Consider the following 13,987-nt stretch of genomic DNA (forward strand, 5'->3'; position numbering starts at 1 on the left):
ATTTGATTGACAATGATTTGCATGATGATTTGGATGATAAAGACAAGCATGATGATTTGCATGATCAAGATGTGATTTCTCACAAGCATGATGAGATGCATGAAGATGATGTGACTGTTCACAGGATGATGTGTTAGTTGATGATTTTTCTAGCGAAGCTAACCTCGTTGTAGATTCGATCAATCACGAAGAATCGATCTTGGCTTTCGAGTCGAGGTCCAAAGAACCCCCACAGGACGATTCGATCATTCAGGAAGAACCGATCTTGGCTCTCGAGCCTTGGTCCAAAGAACCCTCACAGGAAGTATTATGTGTTCGCATGATTGATACGCACGCATTGTTCGAGTGTTTCATTCGTGAAGGTTTCCTGTATTTTAGTCAGCATCGTTATGTGATCCCTTTTCCTAGGCATGACATATTGTATGTTGAGCACGTTTCTCTCATGGATGAGCACGAATGTATGCGGATTTTTCATGAAAAGCTGAAAAGTATGTATGTAAGGAAGTCACATTCTATGTCTCTTCCTTGGCATGACACAGAAAGAGCACATGAAAGTATGAGCACCCAGCATGGGCGTTTCCGTTGTGAATTGCCACAGTTGATTACTTTAGATCAGCAAGACATGATTCGATCTCATTGTTTGCGTGTGTGTGGTGAACGGTTTGGCACTCCGTCTCTTTGTTCATCTACATTGCATGCACAGTCTTTGAGGAAGACAAGATTTTTTCCATTCACTTTACATGGAATGGGTATGTTCATGTTTTTGCGTTGGAAATGGTTTCAGGAATTTTCAGCCATGGAGATTCTTGAAGAAGAAAGAAGCACGACTCTAGACGAAGTTGAAGCATCGAAGGAGCCACAGAAGACTTTGTGTCGCTTTCGGCGCGGCCCAAAGAAGCAAGCGTTGCAGACCTTTATGAAGTTCAAGTACCGCACGACCCACACATCAGAGTGGGCCGGCGAAGAGTCCCTTCCAAGATTCCGGATGCTATTGGCGATCTCCCTCTACGCCATACAGTTCAGTATCAGTACCTCACTTTGAAAAGGAGGGGATGTCACGTGACACATCCCAACCCTATGTGTCCGTGGACAAGCTACACCACAGCAGGGTTCAGTCAGTCCAGTCAGTCTAGATTTAGAAGTGATCTAGCACTTTTTGTGAGTCTATTCGTAGACCGTGCATGCCCAGTCACTGAGTGTAGATGCATATCCTCTGGTTGCACACAGCATGATCATCAGTATTCCCTTCAGAATCCATCAGATTCAGTCAGGGGAATTTTCCAGGTGCATTTAGCCTATTTTCCCTATTTTTGGTATTTTCACTTATTATTTTTAAGTGACTTTCCAACAAAAGTAGGTAGGGCAATTTTGCTAAGTTAATACAGAAGAGGCAGCAAGAGCTCCCCGCTCAACAGGCGTAACGTCTTCTCAGCAGAACCCATCAAGACCCCTTGGCGTTTTTGGATTTCCCATCCTCGCCTACCCTTAGACCTGGCGTTTTCCAGCATTGCTTGATCGCCAGCCTCACCAGCATTACCTAGCGACTGCAAATCCCCATCATCGCCGGCAATCCCAGCTTTGCTAGCGTTTTCCAAATCAGGCACTTCAGCGTTTTTGGATTTCAGGCCCAGATCAGCCTAGCGTTTTTGGCTAGCAGCAGAAGCAGTAGCGTTTTTCATATTCAGCCCTTGGTAGCAGAAAGCATCAACGTTTTTGGTATTCAGCCCTTGACAGCAGAAGAGCATCAGTGTTTTTGCTTTGCAGCCCATCTGTAGCAGATCAGTCTAGCGTTTTCATTTTCAGCCTGTTTTGCAGCAAAATACTCAGCGTTTTCAGCATACACAGGAGGTAGCAGATTCAGCCCCATTGGTTGCAGAAGTTTCCCCGATTAAGAAGTGATCATAGCATTTCCATTAAGAACGGAAGGCTCTCCCTTCCATAAGAACTAAAAGGAACCTTGAGCATAGTTTGGAGCACTCATCTTGAGCAAAGCGCAAACAATCATTCCGCTGCACCTAACATTGCGGTCGCACGAACCCAAGTTCCAATTGGGCGTGTCGATTCCTAATCGTGTTTTTGAAGAGTGACAGGAAACCCAAGAAAGAAGGGCTTGTCCAGCCTCCCCTTGTGCCTCTTTTCACTCATTGAGAGCGGACCGTGCACCTTGCGGCCGGCCAATCGACGTGAGGTGGGAGAAAGCAACCTTGGTGTGAGCGCAAGGCCGCCAAAGGGTGTGCCCGCAGAAAAGAGCAGAACTCGGGTGAAGAGAAGATCCTTCTCTAACACAAATTGAAAGCGAAAGAAGAACCTCAAGAACCCAAGAACCCAAGACCCGCAAGAACCCAAGTTCCTTGTGAACTTAAGAACCCAAGGCCCACAAGAACCCAAGTTCCTCGTGAACTTAAGAACCCAAGACCACAAGAACCCACGACTTCTATGGATGGTCATCACTCGAAGTGGAATGGATATTTTTCTTGGAGGTGGTGAGCATGAGAGAGGCGAAGAAGAATTTTCCCCACCAGGAGGTTTTTCCGACCCTTCCCCATCTACGCCAAAGATTGCACTAGATCCTATGGAGGCTTTTTGGCAAGATGATGATGGACAGTAAGCTAGAAAGCGACAAAAAAATGGCAGCCATAGAACGGAAATACGAAGAACGAATGGCAATCATAGCATGTGAACGCGAAGAAAGATTGGCATCCATCGAGCGTAAGTACGAGCAAGCTCGCTTGGAAGACAAAGCAAGAGAAGCAGAATTTGATCGCGAAAACAAAGCAAGAAAAGAGAAGAGCGACCAACACATGAAAGAGTTCTTGCGACTCTTTTCAATTGTGCAGGCGCAGTTTGAACAGAATCAGGAGAAGGAGACTCTATCAGTCTCTTCTTCTCCAAAGCATGACACACATGAAGATTTGCATGATGATAAGCATTATGATTTGAATGATAATGATAAGCATGATAACAAGCATGATGATTTGCATGATCAAGATGTGATTTCTCACAAGCATGATGATTTGCATGATGATCACGATGTGATTTCTCACAAAATGATGATTTGTATGACCAAGACGTGATTGTTCACCAGGATGACGGTTTAGTTGATGGCTTTTCTAGCGAAGCTAACCTCGTTGTAGAGTCGATCAATCACAAAGAATCGATCTTGGCTTTCGAGTCGAGGTCCACAGCACCCCCCCCCCCCCCCCCCGCAGATTTGATCAAACACGACGAACCGATCTTGGCTCTCGAGCCTAGGTCCAAAGAACCATTACATGAAGTATTATGTGCTCGAATGATTTGTCAGCACGCATTATTCGAGTGTTTCATTAGTGATCGATTCCTGTATTTTAGTCAACGTCTTTATGTGATCCCTTTTCTTAGCCATGACATATTCTACATTGAGCACGTTTCACTCATGAATGAACACGGATGTATGCGGATGATTCATGAAAAGATGAAATGTTTGCATTCAAGGAAGTCACATTCCATGTCTCTTCCTTGGCACGACACAGTTGTAGAAAGAGCACACGAAAGTATGAGCACCAAGCATGGGTACTTCCGTTGTGAATTGCCACAGTTGATTGATTTAGATCAGCAAGACAAGATTCGATCTCATTGTTTGCGTGTGCGTGGTGCACGGTTTGGCACTCCGTCTATTTGTTCATCTACATTGCATGCACATTCTTTTAGGAAGACGAGATTTTTTCCAGTCACTTTACATGGAATAGGTATGTTCATGTTTTTGTGTTGGAAGTGGTTTCAGGAATTTTCAGCCATGGTGATTGTTGAAGAAGGTGGACCTACGTCCATAGACAAAGTTGAAGCATTGAAGGAGCTACAGATGATTTTGTCGCTTTCGGCACGGCCCAAAGAAGCAAGCGTTGCAGACCTTTATGAAGTTCAAGTATCGCACGACCCACACATCAGAGTGGGCCGGCGAAGAGTCCTTTCCAAGATTCCGGATGCTATTTTCTCCCTCGACGCCATACAGTTCGGTACCAGTACCTCACTTTGAAAAGGAGGGGATGTCACGTGACACATCCAACCCTATGTGTCCGTGGACAAGTTACAGCATGACTAGGGTTCAGTTCAGTCAAGTCAGTCTAGAATAGAAAGTGATCTGGCCACTTTTGTGAGTCTGTTCGCAGACCGTGCATGTCTAGACACTTACATTAGATGCATATCCTCCGGCTGCACACAGCATGATCATCAGATTACAGTCAGAACCCATCAGTAGCATTACAGTGCATAGACCTATTTTCCCTATTTTTGACATTTTTCACTTATTATTTTTAAGTGACTTTTGTTGGAAAGTAGGTAGGGCAATTTTGCTGAGTTTGTATATAAGCAAACCTAGCGCTAGCACTTTCTGGCAGAAGAGACAGCATGAGCACTCGCTCAACAGGCAACTTCTCAGCAGAACCCCCAAGAGGCCTAGCGTTTTTGCATCACAGCAGAAGGCTAGCGTTTTTTTACCAGATCAGCCAGCGTTTTTGCTCTTGCAGATTCCTGGCGATAGTAGCAGGCCAAGCAAAAACCCCACCGTTAGCAGATTCTCCAGAGCCTGACCATTTTCAGCCCTAGCGTTTTTGCATCTACAAGGCACTTCAGCATTTTTTGCAGATCTTCGCGACGGAACCCTCACAAGCATCAGCGTTTTCAGTTTTCAGCAGTCAGATTCCACAATAGAACCCCGAACCTCGCAGATCTCACCTTCCCGCAACAGTTCCTCGCCGCACGGTCAGATTCCGCAAGATTTACAGATTCATACAGGAAAACGCAGATTTCAGCATCTGCGTTTTCAGCGCGTCGTCGTTGCATTGTCGTCATCGCCATCGTCACCGACATAGAGTCATAATTCAGGAGATAAAGATTGAAGATTTCAGCCCTTAGAGTTTTCAGATTTCAGCCCGTCTTGTTGTCGTCCTCATCGTTGTCGGCATCATCGGCAAGTCCAAGCATTGTAGAGATTTGTGCAATCAATAGTAGACCACTCTCGCCATAGAGAGTGGGGCCTTCGGAGGAGGGTTTGACAACTTGTCTGGTGTCGTATTCTTCTCTCTCTATCTCTCAGTCTCAGTACCTTCATTCACAGTGTTTATCCACTTTGTTCGTGTCCATTGCACTCTCTCATTAAAGGAACGGAAGGCTCTCCCTTCCGTAAGTAAAAGGAACCCTTGAGCACAGTTCGGAGCACTCATCTTGAGCAAAGTTCAACATTCACTTCCGCTCCACCTAACACAAACACCCCCCAAACCGCAGCTTGCGTCGTTTGGAGGTGCTCAGACTTCTTAATACTCCTCCAGCATAACCATCCAGGTCCAAGTCGGGAGTCACAACAATAATACTCCCCCCAAAAATAACCACAAGGGTCTGGGCCATGAGTATGAACAAGCATTCTCAAACATCATTTCTCACTACTCCACCCGGGAGTAAAATCACCAATCATTGAAACCATTATTTAAACCAGAGTTAAACAATTCAAATCGGCACCAAGACAAGTTCAAAACAGATACCATCCATTTCAAACAAATTCCAAACAGGATCACCAAACAAGTTCTCAAACAGATTTCAAACTTAAAAAGCAATCTCGACATCAGTTTTCAAACTTTTCTTGAAAGCTTGCCAAGTCCTTGGAAGTGTGCGGCTTGGTAGCTATAGACGTCAACATCTGCATCGCACTGCCTCTGAGAAAAACAACAGCTCGAAACAAATCTTGGATCCCTCTCTTGCAAGTGATCTTAATGGCTTATGCCCTGTAAGACATGAGCGGTGAAGACGTGAGCACGCCCGATGCGCGATGAAGGGTGGAAGTGGCTAATAAGTCCGGGGTCGGAGGCCAAAGATACCTCAAATAAAATTCCAATAGCTTTGTCTGCTCTTTTGTAAGACCGGTATACTTTCAGAAAAAACACACGCCTGATGCTCTGATACCACTTGCACAAGACGGGCACCACGTGCCAATAGAAAAGAGCAAACTAAAAAGACTTTTAGCACTTCAATAACAATTGAACTCAGAGAGAGAGAGAGAGAGAGAGAGAGAGAGAGAGAGAGATGGCACGCAACACGGAGTGGCGGAATTCCACCCCAGAGAGTATTGGCCCCAAACCTTGGCACCCCTTTCGGTATTTCTTTATATTGTATCAACTTAGTACAAGCCAGTACTCTAGACTCTGCACCTTCTCAAAAAAGCATGCCAGAGAATGAGCCCTAACCTCATATTTAAAGGCCCTTAGCCGGAAAAGCAATTACAGTAAAAAGCCTTCAAAACTCAAAAGCTTCTGGTCCAAAAGCAATGCCAAAAAGCTGCCAACGTAATTCACGGAATTTCGTACAACTGCCACGTCAACAGTCATCGCAAAACGCGGAAATCCGTACATTGTCACGTCATCATGTCAGCGGAAAATCCGGTGCGTCCGTAAAACTGCCACGTCATCATCTTTTGCATGGGTCTTTCTTTACTTACTAGGTGACCCTTAGGGTCTCCAATATAGGTGCAAAAGTCTAGGTTGAGATGTCGGATTGAACCCCCACAAATAAGAGGTGAACTATTAATAAGAGGTGCTTTATATGTAGTTATTACCTAGGCTTGGTACTAATGGTGTTGTATGGAAACACTTTCCAGTGCCTACACCTAGCAGACACTAGTTGTGCTCATGTGCAATCAGAGGGTATGAAGCTACTCTAAAGTACTTGGACATGCACGCCCTTCGTATAGGCTCACAAAGGTGCCAGAACACTTCCTAGGCTGTCCTAAACCCTAGAAATAGGAGTTAGCTTTTCCACATGCACATAGGGTCGTGCACATGATACACATTGCCCAAGATCAATCTTTCTTCAAAACTAGAAGCACCGGTAAACAAACATGAGATGTACTCGGTTGAATTAGCCCCTTTTCGAGTTCCTTTACTTGGTTCATGATTTCCTCATTCTAGGCTTTACTTGCTTTGTAAGGTGGCTGGTACGGTGGCGAATTGTCTGGTATCAAATCAATAGTATGATCTTCAGGTCTCTCAGGAGATAGCTCTCTAAGCAAACCCTCCGAGAAACAATCGCCTTGAGCTTGTAAAAATTCTTATCGTTCTTGTTCTAATTCTGATAGATTTGATTTGATATGTTCGTCTAATTCTTTCAAATAGATCGAGTAAACAAAAAGACTAGATTTTATTAATTTGGAAATGGCCGAAGCCATTACAAGTGGGACGGATTTGCCCTTTAATTTTACATCAAGGATGATTTCTTCGCCTTTCTCATTCTTCAATGTGGCCTTTCTTGCCCAATAATCAACCACGACGTGGTTAATGTGGTACAAGTGATCCTCAAGAGTACATCACACCCCTCCTAAGGCATGTTATAAAAGCCTCCATGCCCTAAATACCCATGGCATTGCAACCCAAGTTTGCCTACAACAGGTGTACTGGCAACATCACACCCCAGTGCCGCTAAAACCGCCTCCATCCGTGGTACCATTTCTTTAGGCATTATTCCAAGTTGAGCCGCCAGTTCGGATGAAACGAACTGGCCTTGGCTCCTCCATCGAAGAATATCTGGACTTCCTGATCACGTACTTTGACCCACAATCTACAAAGCTCGGTACTCTCATCCTTTTGCTCTAAGCTCGCCCCCACAAAATTTGGAATCAATCCTGCCTTTGTCTTTCCTTTTCTTTGCACGCTCCTCTGCCAATTTGGAGTTTCTGGTTTGTCCTCGGCTAGCTCCTTAGGTGCTTTCTTGGGACACTTTGCAAGAATGTGCCCTTGTTCTCCACAACCGTAACACTTGTCCTCTTTAAAGTACACTACACGCTGCTCTATTGATGATTTCAGGCGGGTGGAATTCTTCTTTTGTTTCTTGCCCTTCTTCTTTTTGCCATCAGAAGAATCTTGTCCTGTTGAGGCGGAGACTCGGTTGTCCGTAGGATAGGTCAAAGAGCCCACATCTTTATAAGGTGGCTCCTAGGCCTTGCCTCTTGTTTGCATTAGTTGGAGGGGAATGTAGAGGCTCACCTTCCAAATCAATTGCATGTGCACTAGTCCTTGGATGTGGGTTGTGCACATATACACCCTAGCATGAGCCCACATCTTTAAAAGGTGGCTCCTAGGCCTTGCCTCTTGTTTGCTGCATATCAGCATATTTGGTGCCATTTAATGTAATCGTCTGTGTGTTTGGGCACTTTTCTCCCCCAAGAAAACCAATGCACCTATGAACCTTGTTTATTCTAATGTGTCCAGCATGCTGTCATTGTCTTGGTTATGATCAATGTACTCCGTTTTTGGTTCTGTAACATACTATGTTTTTGGTTCCATTGTCTCTATTGCACTATGAGGAAATCTTCATTCAACAAGCAAGACTAGCATCATGCAATCTCTTCACGAAAGCTCTGTATGAGATAACTAGGAGAGGGGAACCTCTCAAAAGGCATCTCAGCAATCTACATGGTGCAAACCTTCAACAGTACAACCACCTAATCCTTACAAGTAACAGAAAAACATATTCACAATTTTGCAAGTCCACTGCCTGCCCACATCTTCCCTGTCTGCTAGAGTGCAAAACCTAGTGCCCCATTATTCAATTTGCTTTGGGATGCAGTACTGGCTTCCACTTAAGAAGAAAGTTCCATCATGCTCGATGGTCTAAACCAACCTCTCTAACCTAGTTTCTTGCCAGATAATTTGGTAATACATCATCTTTTTTGGTGTTCATGTGCTATGGACAAACTCATTGCTTTAGTGCCAAGAGAAACTTAAAAGCGTTCGCTTTGCACTACATCAAGATGTTTTCTCTAGTTAAAGTAATCTTTTGGCATCAGGTTTAGACCCTGAACATGGTTCCTAAGGTGATAAACTCGGAACATGTTAACACAGTAAAATCCTGCCAAACTTTAAATAAACAGAACAACATTCTGAGACATCTTCTGGAACATATGGGAAGACAGGGGGCGATGGGTGTGTGTGTGTGTGGGGGGGGGGGGGGGGGGGGGGGGGGGGGAAGGAGAGAGAGAAAGAGAGATCACCAATCTAGTTTTGAGTCAACATCCAACGAAAAAGTTGATTCAATGGGTGTCATTGCCTCTGCAGCAGTCTACTTGCAGAATGTATAAACATGAACAAGAAATCAATTCACCAGGCTGAGAAATGCATTGGAGAAAGGCAATCAATAACAGAACCAAATAAAGTGTGACATGCCTTCAAGGTTAAGTCAAGCGCACCACTTATTATGGTGGTCTCGTCATGTGTAAGCTCACCTCCTTTACCTTCCTAACATATGAGTCCTTTAAAAGTTCAGAAGTTCACTCTCATCCTTAAAGACGTATCATGGCAGTCAGGCCAAAAACCAAACGTACCTCCTTTCCATGGATGGAAACAAGGGCCTTCAATTGAGCTCTCCGAAACAACCCAGCATCATTGTGGCCCAATATCAAATCCAATAGCTGAAAATCAAAAGCCGATCCTTTTAGAATGTAGCTATCGTGAGCAGCTACTCCTTTTTTTTTAAAACTATAAGGTCCACTCCTAAATTCACAAAACTCAAACCTTTCCAACAGGGTATGAGACTGGAAAACAAATAATCATCAATATCCGGACCAGCCAAACTAAATTAGCTCCAATAGCTAGCCCATATCTAGAGCATATAGCCTGCGGAATAATCTGCAAAGAAAAATAACCATGAACAACATGAATCATACATCAATTAACTTTCATCACATGGAAAAAGCTCCATCCATACCTCACCAAATGCTAAGACAAATGTAACTGACAAAATAATTGCTACTACTGGATGGAAAATGTTGTCCAAGAATAAAGGAAGGGCCTGCGAAATTCAGTACGAGAACTCGACAACATACTCCAATATTTTGGTATTGAAAGCTGACAACTAAGAAGAGCTACTAACCTCCATTGCAATAGCATTGCATAGGAGAAGTGTCACCAAAAGCTGATGTTGCTTCTTAACTACCGGAAATATGGTCGCTGCATATGGTAACCCAAAAAACAGAAGATTAATCATAAAGATACCTATGGAAGAATCTAGGAAAGACAAACGACACACAAGATATAGACTTATGGTAGTCATTAACAAGCCAACATAACCACTATTCCACCATTCAACCTAGCACTAAAAACAAGCTTAATCAATCAAATGCACCTAATGTTGGAGAAGCAGTGTGGACCTTTTTTTCCAAAGAATACATTGTAAGCTAGCTATATCTGATATGACTTTTATATTGTCACATGCACATGGGCTATGACGACAAGAACAAGTCGTAGATTCTGTAAGCCTAGGGAAGCGAGTACCGCACCTTTATGAGCCAGTTCGTAGGACATACACTCTTTTTTGCAGAACCAATCAATGGAAGAATCAGAGAGCAGGAAACCCGATCCTCTTCCAGACATCCCGCGTTACAACCCATTCGCATCTAGATCTGAGACGTATCAAGCAACAATGGCAGCCCCTGATCAAAGAGTGTCCCAAGCTTAGCTCCGTACGGTCTCGACTACTGAACCTAGTTCTCGAATCTCAAGCCAATGTTTTAGTCGAAGCTAAGCAATGCCTAGGTAGTGTAAATAGTGTTTAAGTTGTGGTTTGATCCGGAAAGAGTGAATGATGTGATTGGTGAACATCTTGAGTAGAGCGCCAAGCTTTGGCCTTGTCACTTATTTAAAGGCCCCTAGCCAAAAGCAAACTCGCTTTGAAAAGCATTGGCCCCCAAAAGCTGAAAGACCAAAAGCTGGCGCCCTGTGGGCAGCTTCCGTAAAATGCTGACATCCGTACAATGCTACAACACCACCTCCACAATTGTAGGCCAGTCCATACGATCTGCCATGTGTCATCTTTTTACGCAAACTCTAAAGCCCCACAAGGCTGGGCACAGCCACAAAGAAGCCCTCACTCACAAGATCTAGATGGAAAAACCCAACAAATGACCTCCAGAACTCTTAATACCCCCTCTCAAATGCTGGGTACACAACAAGACCAGATATCTGGGGCCTCCAAGAGTGAAAAAGGAAGCTGCAAGTCCTTTACACCACTACATCAAGCGCACCTCTATAATACCACAGGGCACCAAGATAGACAATTCCACCCATGGGGGTTACTTGGAACTGCCATCACTCTCCGCAAGGTCCATGGAACCTGTATCAGCCACACGGCAAGAGCTTCTCCACCTATACACCATGCCGCGTGGGTATGTCATCAACAGACATATGTTATAGGAAAAGTTGGGAGATCAATCACATGCTCCTCCGGGAACTAGTTGAGCCATCCTGCTCCAAAGTTCAGCTCATAATACCAAAAGCCAACATACACGTCCTATGCCCGAGTATCACAAAGATGTACAACCTTTGATTCGTCTACCACATCATCCTCCTAAGACTAAATAAGTCCAAAAGCTCTACCAAGGAAGTAAGAGCCACCGCTTGAGCCTGGTATTAAGAAATAAATCTGTGAAGAGTATCCACTTGCAAGTCTTTGCGAGTCCCTCATGAAGATGTAGGTGAACCAAGTGTGTAATAGCCGGAACAAGTGCAAAAGCAGCCACCTCACCGAACTCCAAAATCCGAATCCGACTTCTTTGGGAAATTCCTCTAAATATACCCCTAATCTAACAAGCTTCTCGAACTCCTTGGAAGAAACAGACTCCTTTGTAGGAGCCCTTGTCCGCTCATCTTGTCTTGCACCACCAAGATAAGGTCATAGGTCTCCATTACCCCTCCATAAGCACCTTCCAATCGTGGTAGTTAGCGTCATCTAGCTCTTGATCCTGTGGAAACACCAACAACACCGGAATCTTCCTCTCGAGTACTTAACCCTTGCAACTCCTCCCTATGAGTAGACTTTCACAACCGCTCCAAAGCATCATCCACTATGTCTTTGTAGACATCTTCTTCAATGTCACCATCAAGAGGACTCTCTCCAATATTCTTCTACGGTGCTAGCGTCAAGACAAGTCAAGGTCGCAAAGCAATCCTCCATAGACATGTGCAAACCAGGTATCAAGGTTGCAAGCAACCTCCCATCCAAAGAGGTCGCACTCGTATCACCTTCACAACTCCAAAACTTGGTCCAAATCTCGTCCAGCTTCACGCTGAAAATCGGCAATCCTCCTCAATCAAATACAGACTGAAAAAACACAGGTACACAAGGGTTCTTTACAACAAGCACGTTAAGGAGACACATCAGCCCCCTCTTGAAGCTAAAACGCAGTAGACATCGTCAAGCCTAGGCTCTTGTACAATGTCAAAGTGCAGCAGAAGGCATGGTGGCAAGGGAACGAGAGAGAGAGAGAGAGAGAGAGAGAGAGAGAGAGAGAGAGAATGGACAAACCCTGCGGGGCAAACTCTGCTATCTTAAGAGGGTACAAGACTCTGCAAATGCTACAATGCCAAAATGGGGTCGCCCCCTCCTCCCTGTATAGGTGAGCCGGCTGAACCAAATCTGGAAAATCCCCACCATATGCCTAGAATTTGGGAAAGCCTCACAAGGCCAGGCATAGCAACGGAGTTCTATAAATAGAATGATTAGAGTCTTGTTAGTCATTCAGATTGTGTATTGAGAGCATCATTTGCAGAGCACTTGTGTTCGTTCTCTCTCTCTCTCTCTCTCTCTCTCTCTCTCTCTCTCTCTCTCTCTCTCTCTCTCTCTGAGCTTGAGACAGTAGCACGCAGACTTGCACCACACAGCAGCGCGTGGAGCTTGAAACAGCAGCTCTCTCTCTCACAGCAGCAGCAGCAGCAGAGGAAGGGCACGTAGAACTGGTCCAGCAGCAGAAGAAGGGCACGTAGAACAAGTTCTCTCTCTCTCTCTCTCTCTCTCTCTCTCAGCAGCGCGTGGAGCTTGAGACAGCAGCACGCAGACTTGCACCACACAGCAGCGCGTGGAGCTTGAAACAGCAGCTCTCTCTCTCTCACAGCAGCAGCAGCAGCAGAGGAAGGGCACGTAGAACTGGTCCAGCAGCAGAAGAAGGGCACGTAGAACAAGTTCTCTCTCTCTCTCTCTCTCTCTCTCTCTCTCGCACGTCACTCCTGGGTCCTCGTCTTGCTGCCGCGTGGATTTTCCTTCCACTCACGTACGCTGCCCCTTTAATCTAAGCTTTTGATTAATCAATTGTAGCAGCCACCTTGCTTAAGCAGGGGGTTAGCTTCATGTAAGCAAAAAGGGGGCAGCTTGTCAAGAAGTGGGTCCCTTTGCAGATGCGCAAATGCAGCCAGCACACATGGCAAGCGCTCTCTCTCTCTCTCTCTCTCTCTCTCTCTCTCTCTCTCTCTCTCTCTCTCACACACACACACACATGGCACACTGATTGACCGAGCAATTGAATTGGGGAAATCCAGGCGCCCGCGACTGCGAAGCACTACACAGCATCGACGGAGGCTACGACAGAAAATTCGGAGCACGCTGGCCAGGCATGCACGACGCCCGGTCAGACTACTAACCATGGAGGAAATTGATGAGATTCGCCAACGACCGATGATAGATCTCTTGTGATTCAGCTATCCCAACAAGCCGCCCATTTTTTGCTTAGTTTGTTGCTTGGCTCACATCGACCAGCTTAGGACCCCATAGTATATATCTTTGTTTGTACTGTTGGTAGGTTATTTTGTTACTCTGACTTTGTATCAGATCCACCACTTTGTAACTTTCGGGTCTCATAGGTCATTATGGCCTTTTGAAGACGTTAATATAACATTTCATTTCATTTCTCTCTCTCTCTCTCTCTCTCTCTCTCTCTCTCACACACACACACACACACACACACAGCAAGTGATGGCGTCGTGAGGGGCTGAGCAACTGATAGCGCAGCAAATGCTCCCAGCAATCCGTATGATACTATCAAGGCTCCAAGGCTACGCGCACAGAATTTTGTCCAGCCATATGTTAAACGATCGTACACTAAAGCCTATTTTAACATAGGCAAGGGGGCAGCTTAACCAGAAGGGGAGCTTCAACAAAGAGGCAGATAACAGAGGGGGTGGTTGGTTATTGCAAGCAAGGG

At 45.1% G+C, this 13,987-nt stretch overlaps 1 protein-coding gene across 1 annotated transcript in view; it reads right to left on the minus strand.

Moving 5' to 3' along the window:
- The window catches only part of LOC147419631 (DUF21 domain-containing protein At4g14240-like), a 64,915-nt gene that overhangs the window by 29,587 nt on the left and 21,341 nt on the right, over positions 1–13,987 (minus strand). Inside the window, exons 3-8 of the mRNA XM_086505665.1 lie at positions 9,889–9,965; positions 9,724–9,807; positions 9,531–9,644; positions 9,341–9,427; positions 9,183–9,254; positions 9,011–9,078 (exon numbers count right to left, since the gene is read on the minus strand). Of these exons, the coding sequence (XP_086361791.1) occupies positions 9,011–9,078; positions 9,183–9,254; positions 9,341–9,427; positions 9,531–9,644; positions 9,724–9,807; positions 9,889–9,965 (502 nt within the window). The remainder of the gene's footprint in view (positions 1–9,010; positions 9,079–9,182; positions 9,255–9,340; positions 9,428–9,530; positions 9,645–9,723; positions 9,808–9,888; positions 9,966–13,987) is intronic.

Source organism: Adiantum capillus-veneris, chromosome 29, assembly GCF_014529385.1.
Source record: "Adiantum capillus-veneris isolate H3 chromosome 29, ASM1452938v2, whole genome shotgun sequence".
Lineage (NCBI taxonomy): Eukaryota > Viridiplantae > Streptophyta > Polypodiopsida > Polypodiales > Pteridaceae > Adiantum > Adiantum capillus-veneris.